Below are 16,092 nucleotides of genomic sequence, written 5' to 3' on the forward strand. Positions count from 1 at the left end.
AATCCGCACCAGGATTTGTGTACAATGAATAGCAGATGGCAAAGCGCGTTGAAAGGCGTTGTAAGCTTTAAAAATAAAGAAAGTGCTCAAAAAATTGAAATGTTTTAGAAAAGGTTGTATTGAGCTATCAAGTTTCAACTCAGTGCATACCATCTCCCTAATCCTGTGGAAGCTCTTGCCGTGGTATGCAAAAGCTTGTTCAAACAAGACTTTATCTTCTGTAGACCAATCGTCAGGAAATGGAGCGAAATTGGATAGATCTTGCAAGGCCTTCTCCAAGTCATGTTTGTTCCAAAAAAGCATTCCGAGTGCTTGCTCCTCGCTGTATTTATGTCTCTCTCTCGCCAATTTGCAGAAATCATCCACTTCAAGCATACATGTGAACATTTTGCATTGTTTTATATGTATAACTTTCAAAAACAAATTCAGTATCAAACATACAGTTAATGAGAAACCATATTTATCTTGAGAATAGTGAAACTAACGAAACCAACTATTGGAGCAGCGACACAATGAATGATTGGCATGTACAGGAACATCAGGCACCCTGGAGTTGTCTCACCTCGAATAAGGCTATATTGAGCTAGTTAATGGAAACCAAATGCAAATGGTCCAAACTACAATTAGCATTTGCACTAGCATTAGAATACTGTTTGGAAATTTGGTTATCTGCAGGGAACTCTTACGATATTAACATCTTATAGTCATTTTTTAAACTTAATATAGGTTATATAACGACTGCTTCAGAATTTACGAGTTGATTATGATTCTATCCTGTACTAGTTTTAATGTAAAGGTTGAGCAATGTTATGCATAGTTGCAAAGAGAACCATGGTTCTTTTATATAAAAGTACAAAAGAAAAATGATATCATACATTGGTCTGTGCGGATGCGCTGAAGACATGGCTGCCAGATTAGCAAAGCCTCGTGCTTCGCTTTATATTCTTCTACAAAAAAGAACAACTTCCTGCACTAATCATCTGCATCTACAGCTTCAAACAAATAGATCATATAATGAGCCCGCCCATGAACTAACAGCACGAGACAACTCTGGGACTTTATGATAATACCGGCAATATTACAGCAATAATAATAGCACTGGTAATATTACAGCAATAATAATAGCACTGGTAATATTACAGCAATAATAATAGCACTGGTAATATTACAGCAACAACAACAATGCTGATAATCTTACAGCAATAATAATAGCACTGGTAATATTACAGCAACAACAACAATGCTGATAATCTTACAGCAATAATAATAGCACTGGTAATATTACAGCAACAACAACAATGCTGATAATCTTACAGCAATAATAGCACTGGTAATATTACAGCAACAACAACAATGCTGATAATCTTACAGCAATAATAGCACTGGTAATATTACAGCAACAACAACAATGCTGATAATCTTACAGCAATAATAGCACTGGTAATATTACAGCAACAACAACAATGCTGATAATCTTACAACAATAATAGCACTGGTAATATTACAGCAACGACAACAATGCTGATAATCTTACAGCAATAATAGCACTGGTAATATTACAGCAACGACAACAATGCTGATAATCTTACAGCAATAATAGCACTGGTAATATTACAGCAACAACAACAATGCTGATAATCTTACAGCAATAATAGCACTGGTAATATTACAGCAACAACAACAATGCTGATAATCTTACAGCAATAATAACACTGGTAATATTACAGCAACAACAACAATGCTGATAATCTTACAAAAAAAAACATGCACCAAGTTAGAACCGATTGCATGTCAATGAGGCTTCTCAATGCCTATTATTATTACTACATAGTTAAAGATGTGATTGTCAAATTTTAATTGATCTTAACAGAAAGTATTGATTTTTTTCTATCAGTTGATATGTTGTTTGTTGTTTTAGGCGATCTCATTGTCAATACATTTGAAAACTAGCTGCGCCTTCCGGCGTTGCCCGGGTATAAAAAAAGCTCATAAACAATGAGTGATGAGAGTTGCCTACCACTTGCTCCCCTACCACTATTGGCCTGGCGCATTGCCAAAGGAAAATTCCAGTAAGGAAGTTAATAAGCGCTAGGCTTCTAATGACGGTAAGCCATGACGTTGCGTAAGCATTGTCCAGCAAAGCTATTCTAATAATAGCTAGAGCTGGAGGGACACACATACTTTGAAAAAAATATATACATTTTTATTTTATATATAGATTGAAACCGACAAAAAATGATCGCGGTAAAAATGCTCACAAAAAATATGTGCCCAGACTTGCCTAAAATGATGTATGTAGTGAAACAATTTGTCTCTATCTCTCGTATTCACATCGGCTATTGCGAGAAGTCTAGTCCTACGCGGCTCTATAGGCCTATATCTTATTTTGTATTTGCTCATAATTGCTAAGATAAAATTTTAAATCTAGCTACAGATACATTATTAGAAATGTCTCAAACGCCTCAAATAAAAGAAATCAAAAATTTGTCATATTAGTTCCACTAAACGCTGTGTAAACATTTGAGTACCGACTACGATTCTGCCAGTCTACAGTAATTATGTGGTCGAGTTTAATTTATTTCATCGCGGCTTTTGTATCACCAAAGTTCTCAGCTGCTACCCACACCGGAAACTGGTTACCAAATAAAATAAAAAGCAGCATCTTTAAAAGAATATGTTCAATTACAGTATATGGCGAAACCAACTGCATCCCTAAATACGTCATGTATAGTTAACGTTATCTAGTTATTATTAGCATCACACTGTAAAAAATTTACTGGTCACATTTGATTGATTGATTTAAGAACTAAACAAATGCTTCTATTAGAGGTGGAACGAGACGTCTCGAGTATCGACCTGTCTCGTCTCGGTCTCGTCTTAACTATTGCCAAACTCGAGACAGGAAATAGAACTAAAGCGCCTGCGCACGGTTGTTAAAACATGGCTTCTTGCGGTAGCGACAACTCCATATATTGTAATGGATTGCGGGCAACTGCCTTTAAAGTTATACCCGGTCCGTTACTACCTGTTGCTATTGATTATGTTGGCCACTGAGTCTAATCATGTAGTCCGGACAACGGCCCTGTTATATTTTAGTTCGGTTCTGTGTCCTTAAAACAGATACCGGGTCGTATCTAATTACTCTTCGAATAATCCAATTTAATAAATACCTAAGACTTTTGCGGGTAAAATGTCTGTATTTTATCGTATCGTGTCTAAACACCAACTGCCCTTCATAAAATTCGGGCCTCTTTTACGTATATACTACCAATCGCGAGTAAAACTTGCCCGAACACGGAGAAACGAACGAAAGGCCGTGTCGACCATAGTCCGTGTTCGGTTAACAATGACGTTTTGTTAGCTCAATATAAGAATATACATGTGCATGTATACAGTAATTAATATAATTTCATGAGTACAATTTAAATATAATTCACATACTACAGTTAATACACAAACAACACTTAACATTAATGAAACGACAAGAATGAAAGTATTATCGTGTGTTCTTTTAGTTGCGGTATTTCTTTGTAGAGCGACGGCTATCGGTTTCATTACATTAAAAAGTAAGAACTATTCAATAGATGGTAAAAATATACATGTACAAAGCAATATGTTTATAATAATTATGATCAATCAAGCTCAAAATTCTTAGAATATATAACTTCGGTATTTTAGAGCTGTTTGTGTCACTTTTGTTTACAAAACCTACATGCATATCACTATTAAAATGTTGTATTTAAATCGTTTACACCAGGCGAAAATTCAATTTAAAAATAGTTTTATTAATTTTATATATACCAAGTAGCTAGTACTTGTGTAATTAAATCATCACCAAATGCTCATTATTTTACTGTCTCGTGTCTCGAATTTTTACAAAACAGTGTCTCGAGTCTCGCCTCGAACTTAAAAAACCTGTCTCGTTCCACCTCTAGCTTCTATGGGTTGACTGAAATACAGACGGTTCCCTACTTACGAACATTCGAGTTACGAACAACGGTACATACGAACAGGTCTGCGGGTAGGCACTACTCAGAAGCACCACCCAGCATCCACCTTTCTTTGCCCAGTTCGCTGCTGTGCATAAGTGCGTTAACGTATTTCCAGTGCGCAAAGAACATATATTTTTACTGTACGTATTGTAAAGGGATTTGCCGGCCTTTACTTGGCACGATCTAGACTAATAAAGAAAGAGAAGAAAGTGCGAGTGGTTTCATTCAGCTTTTTATTAGCGAAGGAAATTTCACTAGCCGAGGAGTATACGGCTATCTGCTCTGCTCAACTAAGTGAGCGCGCTCCTTTATATACAATAATACCAATCGTTCCGGCTAACGGTAAACGGTAAGAACACCGGCTAAAAAGGTGAATAAATAGGACCGCTCGTGCTTTGGTATGACAACAATATAAGTGACGATAAGTAATAGTGCTATGACGGGATATCAGATATAACAATAGCATAACGAGTGAAACAACGGTATAATAAAAGGACAACACATACAAAAAATAAAACAACAACGATAAGTGATAGCATAACGATTAAAACAACAATATAATAAAAAGGACAAGGCATACAATAAATAAGAAATGCAGTGTCATGGCCCGGCGTCCACCAAAGTATTATCTCCATTTTATTAGATATTTTTTTCAGTACAAACCAATACAGGTTACTTATACAAGCCTTAAACATACTTATATAAACCTTCAATTTACTTATATAGGCCTTGAACATTAATTATAATACAAAATATAGCACTGAAGCAACTTACGAACAAATTCACCTTATGAACAATCGTTCAGAACATAACTCGTTCGTAGGTTGGGAACCGTCTGTAGTGAGCGGAAAACGTCAATTTCTTTGAAATCAATCAACCCACCAATTTTGACAAAGGGTTAATAAAACCATTCCTGCACCTGGTTGGCGGTTTGCGGCGTAGAATCACAAAATTTTACTTAATATTGTCGAGCTTTTATTATTTGGTCCGTTGAAAGTGAGTCGAGCTATGCAGTACCTGCCAATACAGCTCTGATTACATTTCATAAATCCATCTATTAGAGAAGATTTCAGCACAGATGGTAACAGGGCTATGATATATTCAATATGTTCTGCAAATCATGCTTTGTCTTCAACAATATTATTTTATTATATAGTTTTTACAAGCCAATAAAGTTTTTATTAAAAACCTCCATCCAAGTCGTGGCCACTCACTTAATTTCAGCTCATATCATAGGCAAATTAATCTACTGTAGCAAACTCAAACATAACATATAATGGTTTGTGCAGCACACATTTATGTCTCTCTTTCCCATTTATGGCAGTTTTCAGACTAACACAGCTCCTCCGCTGGTGGCACCACATAAACATCCTGTAATCAATAAAACAAATGTAATAAATATATATCACTCATAGGTATGCCGTTCTAACGCGTATCTACTGAAAGCTTGCAAATTGGGAGTTAAATAGATCGCAAGTGTAATTTTAAAAATGAATGTTTAACAAAAGCATAAGTATGCCAAGCCAACAATTCAAAGCTTTGTTTCTGGGAGTTAAGGATGAGCATTGATCAATCCATTTTGCTCACTTTCTACAACTGATAAGTGAACATAAATTCTAATCATGAATCTAATTTACCAGCTAGAACTGTCAAAGAAAACTTGAAGCAAGTATTATAGCTAGATGAAACGATAATAAAATTACAAAATGATTATGGGTGATAGCAAAAGGTTATAATTTTATTAATTAGTAAATGTATTCATGAGTACTGAAATTATTACCTTTAGTATATTTAACATTTGTTCATCAATTTAAGGCATTATATTGCTAGATGCTATAGATTTATTAAAACGGCGTAAACTGAACAATCAACATCGTATATTTTGTAACAAGAACACACTGTGCATCCGAATCACGCAAGCGTGCACAGGAAGTTACATTATAGTCTCAAACAGGGAACTATAGTCTGAATGTAAACACAACAGATATATATATATATATATATATATATATATATATAGGAGACTCAAAGTTGAAGATAAGTTTACCTCTGTTCTCCTATCTTCCTCTGCAGCATAACGGCTGTGAAGCCTGTCAGCTCTAACCATACGCTGCCTGCCCCAAACTTTAACCACCTGATGCTCAGAAAACTCTGAGTCACCTTCGCAGAAGCTGGAAGCATCGTTACAATTTTGTTGTTCATCAATAAAACGTGTTGATCCAATAATTCAATAAATTAACGATTTCAATTAATTCAGTAAATAGCGATGTCGATGTGCGATTAGTAATTGAGTAAAACCCTAACTTTGAGATCACAGACAAAAACGTTTTACGAGCGATAACATTTAATATGACATATATAATATTTTCGTGCTGATAATTGGCTACAGAAAATTTTTTATATTTATCGCTTGTGGACTCTTTGCACATGTATCCCTATACACGTCACGAATAAAGCATCTGCTCAAATCTGAGGGTTTCAAAAAATGATCTTATTCAAACGCATATCTCTGGACAGGGTTAGTCTACAAAGACAAAAATTACATCAAATTGTAGCTGATGTTTTATCCTTTTATTGGTCTTAATATCATTTGATCGACTTTTTTCACGCAATCACGTCTTTAAAGAGTGAGATGTAGCCAACAGGCTTTTAGCATAGCAATGCCTTTAATGCCTAATGCAAGCACTAATGCAACACACACCAGTGTAATACACAATGCAATACACCCTGATACAGTACACATCAATGTAGTACACGTCCAGACAAAACACATCAAATTCAGTACACCTCAATGCGATACACACCAATACAGCCCACATTAATACAATACACACCAGTGTGATACACAATAATGCAATACACAATAATACCATACACACTGAAGTGATACACACTAATGCAAAGCACTAATACAATACACTTTAATGCAACGAACACTAATGCAATAGAAACTAGCATATTACACACTAATGCAATATGCACTAATGCAATACACACCAGTGTAATATACAGTAATGCAACAGACACAAACACAATACACTTTAACAGAATAATACTAATGCAATACAGACTAACGAGATAACCCGTAATGTAATACACATCAATTAGCATTAAAAAGTAGATCATCAATGAGCCTTGGCATCAGTCGCGTGAAGCTCATGGTATCTTTCCTCGATTATCCACAACCAGTACTGAAGTGTCATCAGGATATTAATTAGTTAATGTCACATACAATTTGTGATACACTTTTGCTGTTATTTGCGTTGTTATATATTTTTCTTAAAACAAGTGTAGATAGAGCCAAGTACAAAAATACTACAAGTTCACAAGACACCAACCAAACTATAGCAATAAAACGAGTTTAGGCTAAACAGATTTAATTGCTTAAAGAACAATCTGAAAGGATTCTTGTACAGTTTCAATTTAATCTAGTGAATTTATATATATATATATATATATATATATATATATATATATATATATATATACATACAGTGAAACTCGGATAACTCGCCCTCGGATAACTCGAAAACACGGTTAACTCAACGTATTTGTTTGGTCAGTTCCCACACAATGACAAATGGCTTTAGATAACTCGACCGAAACTCCGTTAACTTAGTGCTAGATAACGATTCGAGTGCATTCGGTCTTTCGATAGTTATTATCTCTTGGTTCATCGATTCAGAAGGAGAAGACAACTGCGTATGAACCGAATTTTACATCACGATTCGATTCAGTGTTTGCGCATGCCCACGCAGCAGCTTCCTAAACAAAGTTTCGTGTGAGCATGGATCGGTCAGCAAATGTGTTTAGAGATTTATTTTTCATCCAAATTGTAGCAATAGTCTTGACTCTTGCCAAATTAACTCATGTGATGTTTTGTAGTTAAGAGACTCATATTTGTAATATCTTATTATGGTATTAATCTTCATTGATTGTATTTGTCCTGAGCATATTGCAATTTTTTTATTTATATTTATTCAATTGCTTTTAAATTAATTAATTTGATGTTGATTCATTAAATTTTAAAGAGGATAACATTTTTCAAATCGTATTGGTTAATTAATATTATTATAATTGAAAATGATACCACTACTTGAACATTTTTTGCAAATATTAATTATTAGTTTACTATTTATTAATAAATATACAAATCTCGGTTCGATGCGGTTCATAATGCCCATATGAGTAAACCGAAGTAACAAATGAAGATTCGGTTTCATTCGGTTTTCAGGAGAAAACAACTCTGAAATTGAATGCATAGTGCAGGTAGACATCGAACAGCTCTACGTTAACTCGAACAGTTTTTTTGCCAAACGGCTACCGAGACGGTTGTTACTATCGCTTTAGAATATCACTTTATTCCAAGCCATAGAGATAAACATCGACTTTTAGTAGTTCTTAGGCCTCGTTATTACCAACATCGGAAAAATATTTTCATTAACGACTTTTCTAAAAGTTTGCAAAAATCAAATTTTACCAAACAACCGCATAGCGATAACCCTCTGAAAGCAAGAAAAGCGAGGTAAAATTCGGATAAATTTAAAGTAAAATCGGCAAAATTGATAATGGGTTTTTAATAGTACAGCAGTTTTGTAATAACTGACTTACTGCAAAATTGATCTTGGTTAAAACGCTTGGTAGAAAAATATGTATGTATTTTTTCTGAGCGTTTTAACCGCGATCAAGTTTTGCCAATTTTAATCTGATAACGTCCTGGCAGTCACATCACCTAAAACAACAAACAAATCTCAAGTGATAGAAAAATATCTATACTTTCTGATTAAAAATATTTAAAACTTCACACGAGAGACCATTTAACTTGCAACAAGCAATCTATGCTTTTAATTTATACAGTGGAACATGGATAACTCGCCCTCGAATATATCGAACACATGGTTAACTTGAATGGATTTGCTTGGTCCGTTCCTACGCAATGATCAATGGCTTTATACAACTCGACCTCGGCACCGTTAATTCGAACATTTTTTTTGCTGAATTCACAAACGTGGTTTCCGTTCAATTTATTTCGAAGGAGTTTCCACTAGTCACGGAGCTGAGACTACTCTGCTTTCTTAATGAAAGCGCTTTTTATACCCGTATAGTGTACATATAATTTCCCCCGTACCGTATAATGGAACCGAAAAAGAAATCGTATAAAAATGATTAAGAGGGTCGCTAAGACGTTCGCTTAGTTACAGCCAAGCTATAAACACTAGAAGGTATTAGCGACAAAAATTCAATAAAGATAGACACAGCATGCAAAATACATATTGTAACAGTGATTATATGCGGATACATAAAGATAAAATGTCACAAATAGGCTCGTGGCTTGGCGTCCGTTACAACAGACATCCGCTTTACGATGGCATCACGCAAGCAAAGAAAAGGGTAGAAACCTTCTGAAAAACTTAAAGTACTCGAGGAAATCGAAGCAGGACAAAAGCTATCAGCATTATATTATCAGAAAGAGAAAATCTTCCAAAAAGTACAGTGTTAACATGGATTAAACAAAAAGAAAAAATAAGATCGTTATGTGACCAAAATTCATCAAGGCTAAGAGATCGTTCAACCGTCGCACGATGATTTGGATGGTGTATTATTATTGACTTGGTTTAGACAAGTGCGCAGTGAAGGCGTACCTATCGATGGGTCAATTTTGTTAGAAAAGGCTAACAAGTTTTTACAGGATTTAGGAAAGGATACTACTGTTTCTCGCGGTTGGATCGACAGGTGGAAGAAAAGGCATTCTATTGGCAGTCAGATAGTTGTTGGAGAGTCAGCTGCAGTTAATGTTGGAGAAGTGGAAAAGTGGAAAGAAGAGGTGCTTACTCCATTACATCAAACGTACACTTATGATGACATATTCAATATGGACGAAACCGGGTTGTTTTACAAGCTCATGGTCGACAAAACGTTGCACTTTAAAGGGGAGAAGTGTAGTGGAGGGAAGTTGTCAAAAGAAAGACTGACTGTGGCACATTGCGCTAATATGTCGGGCACCGAGAAGGAAGTTCCTATTGTAATAGGAAAGTTCAAAAATCCCCGCTGTTTTAAAAATGTTACTAACCTTCCATGTCAGTATTACAACAATAAGAAGGCTTGGATGGTGAGTGACATCTTTCAAACATGGGTAAGAGATCTTGATTGCCGGATGACCAGAAAAAACAGAGAAGTGCTTCTCATCATTGACAACTGTCCAGCACACCCAACTATGAATGGGCTTACGTCAATCAGGCTTCTATTTACACCACCCAATACCACAAGCGTGCTGCAACCTATGGACCAAGGAATCATTCGAACTTTTAAATCTTACTATCGTCAGCAAGTTTTGCAATTCACTGTTGATTACATTGACACTCATGGAGAAGCCAGATGATTCTATCAATGTTTTGCAAGCAATACACTGGGTGGACAGAGCATGGAGCCGTGTCACAAAAGAAACGATTGCCAACTGTTTTCACCACGAGTTTGGTCATACCAACCTTGATTAAACAGATGCGACTTCCACTGCTGATGATAATGAAGAAGGTGACACTGTGAGAAATCTAAATCTTCTACTACACACCATTGATTCTACATCAGGGGTGCTCAACCTTTTCATAGTGAGGGCCAATATGAAAAATTATCTGTAGGCAGGGGGCCGAGATTACATCTACATAAGTTAGGTCAAAGTTGCTATACTCCTTGTTTGCACACAGAGTTCCGTGAACTGATTAATTAAGATTTACAGTGCTATTTATTTTACAGTAAACTTTATTTAGGTTAGTAAAATAAATTGTACAACTAAAGTAAATGAGATATACATGTACAGGTACATAAATTGAACATTTCATGGACAGTTACAAACACTAAAACATGTAATTAGATATTTCAGTGTGATACTTGGCATTGCTTTTCTCTGACTATTCTATCAATGTCAGGCTGGGTAGCTGAGGAAGCCAGTCTTAGTTGCTGGGTCAAGTGTTAATCAGTGATAGTTGTCCTGTATTTATTTTTGGTATGCTTCATACGGCTGAAGAACTGCTCGCGTAGATAAGTCGAGCCAAACAAACTGCCCATGAGTAAAGCATGTTTGTATAGGCCTGGAAATCTTTGTTTTGGAAGAAAATCACGGTAAAATTCTACAAGTTCATGGCTGTTGTGATGCTGGCTCAGCCTTTTATCAGCTTAAATATCAATCAGTTCCATTTGTAGAGGAGCAAGTGCTTCTTCTGCGTCGACTGAGAATGGGTCTTCAAAGATGTTGATATGCATGCAAGTGCCATCAAATTAAGCAAACCTGCCAAATTCAGCAGCAAGGCCAGTCAGGAGCTTTGCATATGGCTCTGCGCTGACATGATTTTCAACACTCTGTTGTCGCTCCAGCAGGCTCTTAAAATGTGTGCAGTTTCCATTTTGAAGTTGACCAACCCACAGATTTAATTTACACCGGAAAGCTGTTATATGGCTCCACAGAGATGATACATGCTGTTGCTTTCCCTGTAGTTTGCGGTTGAGATCTGCCATATGCTCAGTAATGTCTGCCAGGAAAGCAAGATCATTTATCCATGCCACATTTCTGAATTCTTCATGGTTACGTCCTTTGCCTCTCATGAAAGTATCGATGGGATCTAAAAGACTGAGGAACCGACGAAGTGTTTTTGCACTACTGAGCCATCTCACTTTACAATAATATGTCACGTCTTGAAATTCTGCTTCAATCTCCTTCAGCATCTCTTTGAACTGGCGGTGGCTCAAATCTCGAGCCCTTATGTAGTTTACTGTGGATACAACCAATTCCATGACATGTCCCATCTTAAGGTGCTGTGCTCCTAAATTTTCCTGGTGAATGATGCAGTGGTACACAATAGGAGGGACATTCCACAGTCTGGACTTCAACAGCAAGCCAATTAAGCCTGTGTGTTCTCCAGTCATTGCCGGCGCACCATCAGTGCATATCCCTGATAACTTCTCAAGTGGTAGATTGAAATCTTTAAGTTCTTTGAGCAGGTTGTTGAATATGTCTTGACCAGTTGTGGTGCCGTGAAGGCTACTCATTGTGAGAAAATCCTCTGTGATGCTGAACTGATCATCAATACCTCTGACCATGATGGCAAGTTGTGCTATGTCTGAATTATCTGTACTCTCATCAAGCGCAATGCTAAAGTAGATAAAATTGCTTGCAACCACTTTGAGTTTGCGCTCAATGTCCTTACTCAATGTTTCAATCCTTCTAATTACTGTGTGTCTTGATAAAGAGATGCTCTCCAGTGCTTCTTTTTTGTCGGGGCAAAACTCTTCCACAAATGCTGTCAGTACCTACAATACAATAGTCAATAACAATAATTTCATGTGCTGTTGAATATGCTGATAAAATTTAAATAAAACATAAAATGCATGCAAATATAATACACATATAAATGGTACCCAAACAAGAACCGGTAATATTCAGCATATTGATGAAATAGAGATAAACTTACCACTTTTGCAAACTCTCCATGTTGAAATGGCAGCTGCCTCTGGCCAATTTTGTTAGCTATCACCAAACTACACTTTGTAGCCTTTTCACTGATTTCAGTGTAGCGGGTGAACAAGCGCTGCTGTGATGCGAGATTTTTTGACAGTGTTTCATACTTCTCTGCTCTCTCTCGGCCACTGTGCTGGTCATACTGTTGTGCATGGCGAGTAGTATAATGCCGTCGAAGATTATATTCTTTGAGAACTGTTATAATTTGGTTGCAAATTACGCAGACAGCCTGATTTACAGAGTGGTATTTCACAAAATAGCTTAATTTCCAATCGTTATTAAATTCTCTGCCCTTTTTGTCTATCTTCCTTTTACTTGCCATGCTTGTGTCTAAATGAATGAACCGATTTATAAACCAACAGTTAGCAGGTCAGTTAGGAAAATTCCCTAAAAACTGGGGATTTTACCCACATGTGCAGTAATATCAGACAGGAAGAAAAAAGTGATGCAAGGGAAGGGGATTTCCAAGAGTCATAGCATAGCTGTTAACATGGTCAGAAAGTGTGGTTACAACTGGCCTACATTTCTGCTAAGTTAGGGCCTGAACTTGGGCAGAAAATTCAGTATAAAAATTTTAAATTGGTAAAGTCTCTGGGGGGCCGCATAAAATCAGGCTGAAGGTCGCATCCGGCCCCAGGGCCGCCTGTTGAGCGCCCCTGTTCTACATCAAATGTGACAGCAAGTAAGTAATCTTGAAATAGCCAATGCTGTTACATTATCATGAACTCGACCCGATAAAGGGCTAAATTTATGACTGTCTAAGGTGCCTAACAAATGTTTTAAAAATAGTGTTACTTTAGCTTAAATTCAAGTTTGGTTTTGCAGATGAACTTTTAGTGGTTGATGCAGACATTACTGTTGCTGAGCATTTGAGTGATGCAGAGATTGTGCAGTCCGTGACATATTGTGGTACTCTCGATGAGTCCGATAGAGAGGATGAGGCTGAGATTGTTGAACCTGATCCACCTACCTTGGCTGAAGCAAACAACGCTTTAGATGTCCTCAGACGTTTTATAGATACGAGAGAGTGCAAGGACTATAATAACTGTTTAAAATCTATTTCTACAATAAGTCACACTGTTGATCTTTGTCAAAAAAATACCTTGTCACAGACTACACTCGATAAGTTTTTTAAATGAAACAACTGATCAGATGTAAAGCATGCTTTTTTTGCATTGGTCATAAATGTTTACTTATGTCCAGTTTTAAAAATTATCAGAAAGAATAGATATTTTTCTATTGGGCTGAGATTTGTTTGCAGTTTTAGGTGATGTGACTGACAAGATGTTTTAAGATTAAAATTGGCAAAATTAATCTCGAGTAAAACACTCAGAAGAAAAAATGTCTTCTGAGCGTTTTAACCGCGATTAGGTTATGCCAATTTTAATCTGAAAAAGTTCTGGCAGTCACATCACCTAAAACAACACACAAATCTCAGGTTTATAAAAATATCTATACTTTCTGATAAATACTTTAAAACTCTACATCAGATGCCCTTCAACTTACAACAAACAACCTATACTTTAGTTTTATATATACATGTAGTTTGTATATGTATCTACTGATAAATACATTCACTTGTGACTGTGCTCTGATAACTTGAACGCTCTGATAACTCAAACACTTTCGCTCGGTCCCATGAAGTTTGAGTTATCCATGTTTTACTGTGTGTGTGTGTGTATATATATATATATATATATATATATATATATATATATATATATATATATATATATATAAGTACAAAGATGGAAAAAGTTTTTAGCAACAGTTTATGACTAAAAGTTTCATACTGCATGCAGTAATCATCAGATGCTAATGTGAAGACTTCACATTAGCATCTGATGATTACTGCATGCAGTATGAAACTTTTAGTCATAAACTGTTGCTAAAATCTTTTTCCATCTTTGTACTTATACAGGCTCGGTGGACAACTTTGAGCACTATATCAGTGAAGTCTCAACCATTATCTGTATATACATATATATATATACATATATATATATATATATATATATACATATATATATATACATATATATATACATATATATATCTATATATATATATATATATGTTATCAATGAGAATGTCTTAATCTACATACAAATACATGTAGTTGCTTGTAAGATGCCCTAGTGATATGGTCCTTTTAAAGAGAATTTTAGATGAAACTAGCTGGTGTTGAAAATGAGTACAATGAAACTAAGAGTATGATTGTTAGAATAAAATTCCTCAGGTGTCTCAGGCTTAATCTTTGGTGACATAAAACAAAATGTTCAGTCCAACAGACACATCAACAATGTGCTGCAGATGCAGCAACTATCTGGAACAACTATGCAAAAGATCCAATTTGTTGTGTGTGGAGCCCGACCTTTACTAACACATGTAACTAATGCAATGAGTATAACATATAACATTACCTGGATTACATTCGGGTATGGAGGCTTGATAGTCTTTGCCAACTCTCATAACCACAGCTAAAAAAAATTTCAAAATACTTTGGAAATCTAGTACCGCTTACAAAAAGGTAAGGTTAGTGGAATTAGATCCTTAAATCTATTAGCTACAGCTTGAGTATCTAGCTAAGAGATTACTTTAATGAGAAAATTACCATAAAACCTCTAATTGAGCGCCACCTCCAATTGACCGCCACTTTGACATTATTTGATCTTTTCGAGCCCATAATATCAACTGATCAGTAGAAAAGTTACCACAAAATCGTACATTAATAATGAATCGTTTATATCAATATCAGTTAATTCTCTCGTTGCCCAATTCCAAAGCTTTTCGTAATTTTCATTAAAACTTTGCAAGCAATACCGTAACGAAAATCTTTCTATATTGAAGTAGCTTGCATTTATAAAAAAAAACTGCTTAAATTCACGATAGTAGATGAACGTTCAACGTTATAATTACCGTCTCAGGCTAATTATAGTGGTTCCTTGTTTAACGCGGTCCTGATACTTCGAAGTACATGTACATATATAAAAAATGGTTTAAATATACGATGGTTGGTGGAACTTTGAAAGCAACAACATAGAAATAACTACTAACTGTCTCAGGCTAATAGTAGTTCCTTGTTTAACGCGGTTCTAATACTTCGAAGGACATGTATATAAAAACCGGTTCGCAAGTTTTGAGCTAAAGGTTACGCAAGCAGACTTTTAGCAAGCAAACTTTTATACGCTGCATCATTAGTGCTAAATACAGCGTGTGAAAGTTTTGTTATGCCAAAAACATTGATTGGACACTAATACCGACCAGTTTAGTAGTGCAGAAGAAGAGTTGAGGTTAGAAGATAATTGTGGAAGGTATTGGACAACTAGAAGATGCTTGTTCCATCGAAAGCAACAATCAGAACGCAGCTATCAGAGCAAATGATGGAAATATTTTCGTTTTAAAAATGTTAAATTTTGTTTCCGCATGTAAGATAAGTATAGTTCGTTTATGTCACTTGTTCATGAATATATATTTGTATCATTTAATAGAATATTGTTGTAAAAATTATAAATATGCAAATTTATAGCATGTTATTTAATAGCATCCTTGCGGCTATCTTAACACGGCTTAAAATCGATCGATGCCCAC

At 35.7% G+C, this 16,092-nt stretch overlaps 2 protein-coding genes across 2 annotated transcripts in view; one reads left to right on the forward strand and one right to left on the reverse strand.

Moving 5' to 3' along the window:
• Window positions 1-16,092, reverse strand: part of LOC137401172 (REST corepressor 2-like) — a 28,808-nt gene that overhangs the window by 10,935 nt on the left and 1,781 nt on the right. Inside the window, exons 2-4 of the mRNA XM_068087554.1 lie at window positions 14,925-14,981; window positions 876-947; window positions 151-365 (exon numbers count right to left, since the gene is read on the reverse strand). Coding sequence (XP_067943655.1) covers window positions 151-365; window positions 876-947; window positions 14,925-14,981 — 344 coding nt within the window. The remainder of the gene's footprint in view (window positions 1-150; window positions 366-875; window positions 948-14,924; window positions 14,982-16,092) is intronic.
• On the forward strand, window positions 9,358-14,884 carry LOC137399619 (tigger transposable element-derived protein 6-like). The gene is made up of 4 exons (XM_068085800.1): window positions 9,358-9,383; window positions 9,612-10,312; window positions 13,327-13,528; window positions 14,815-14,884. Exons 1-4 carry the CDS (start codon window positions 9,358-9,360, stop codon window positions 14,882-14,884), a joined length of 999 nt encoding a protein of 332 aa, XP_067941901.1.

Source organism: Watersipora subatra, chromosome 7, assembly GCF_963576615.1.
Source record: "Watersipora subatra chromosome 7, tzWatSuba1.1, whole genome shotgun sequence".
Classification (NCBI taxonomy): domain Eukaryota; kingdom Metazoa; phylum Bryozoa; class Gymnolaemata; order Cheilostomatida; family Watersiporidae; genus Watersipora; species Watersipora subatra.

Bases quoted from the DNA above. Each gene is read 5' to 3' on its own strand.
- LOC137399619 (XM_068085800.1), top strand. From the start codon at position 9,358: ATGGCATCACGCAAGCAAAGAAAAGG. The intron at 9,384-9,611 runs GTAGAAACCTTC...GACTTGGTTTAG, and splicing joins TCACGCAAGCAAAGAAAAGG to ACAAGTGCGCAGTGAAGGCG. The intron at 13,529-14,814 runs GTGCAAGGACTA...AATGTGCTGCAG, and splicing joins CGTTTTATAGATACGAGAGA to ATGCAGCAACTATCTGGAAC.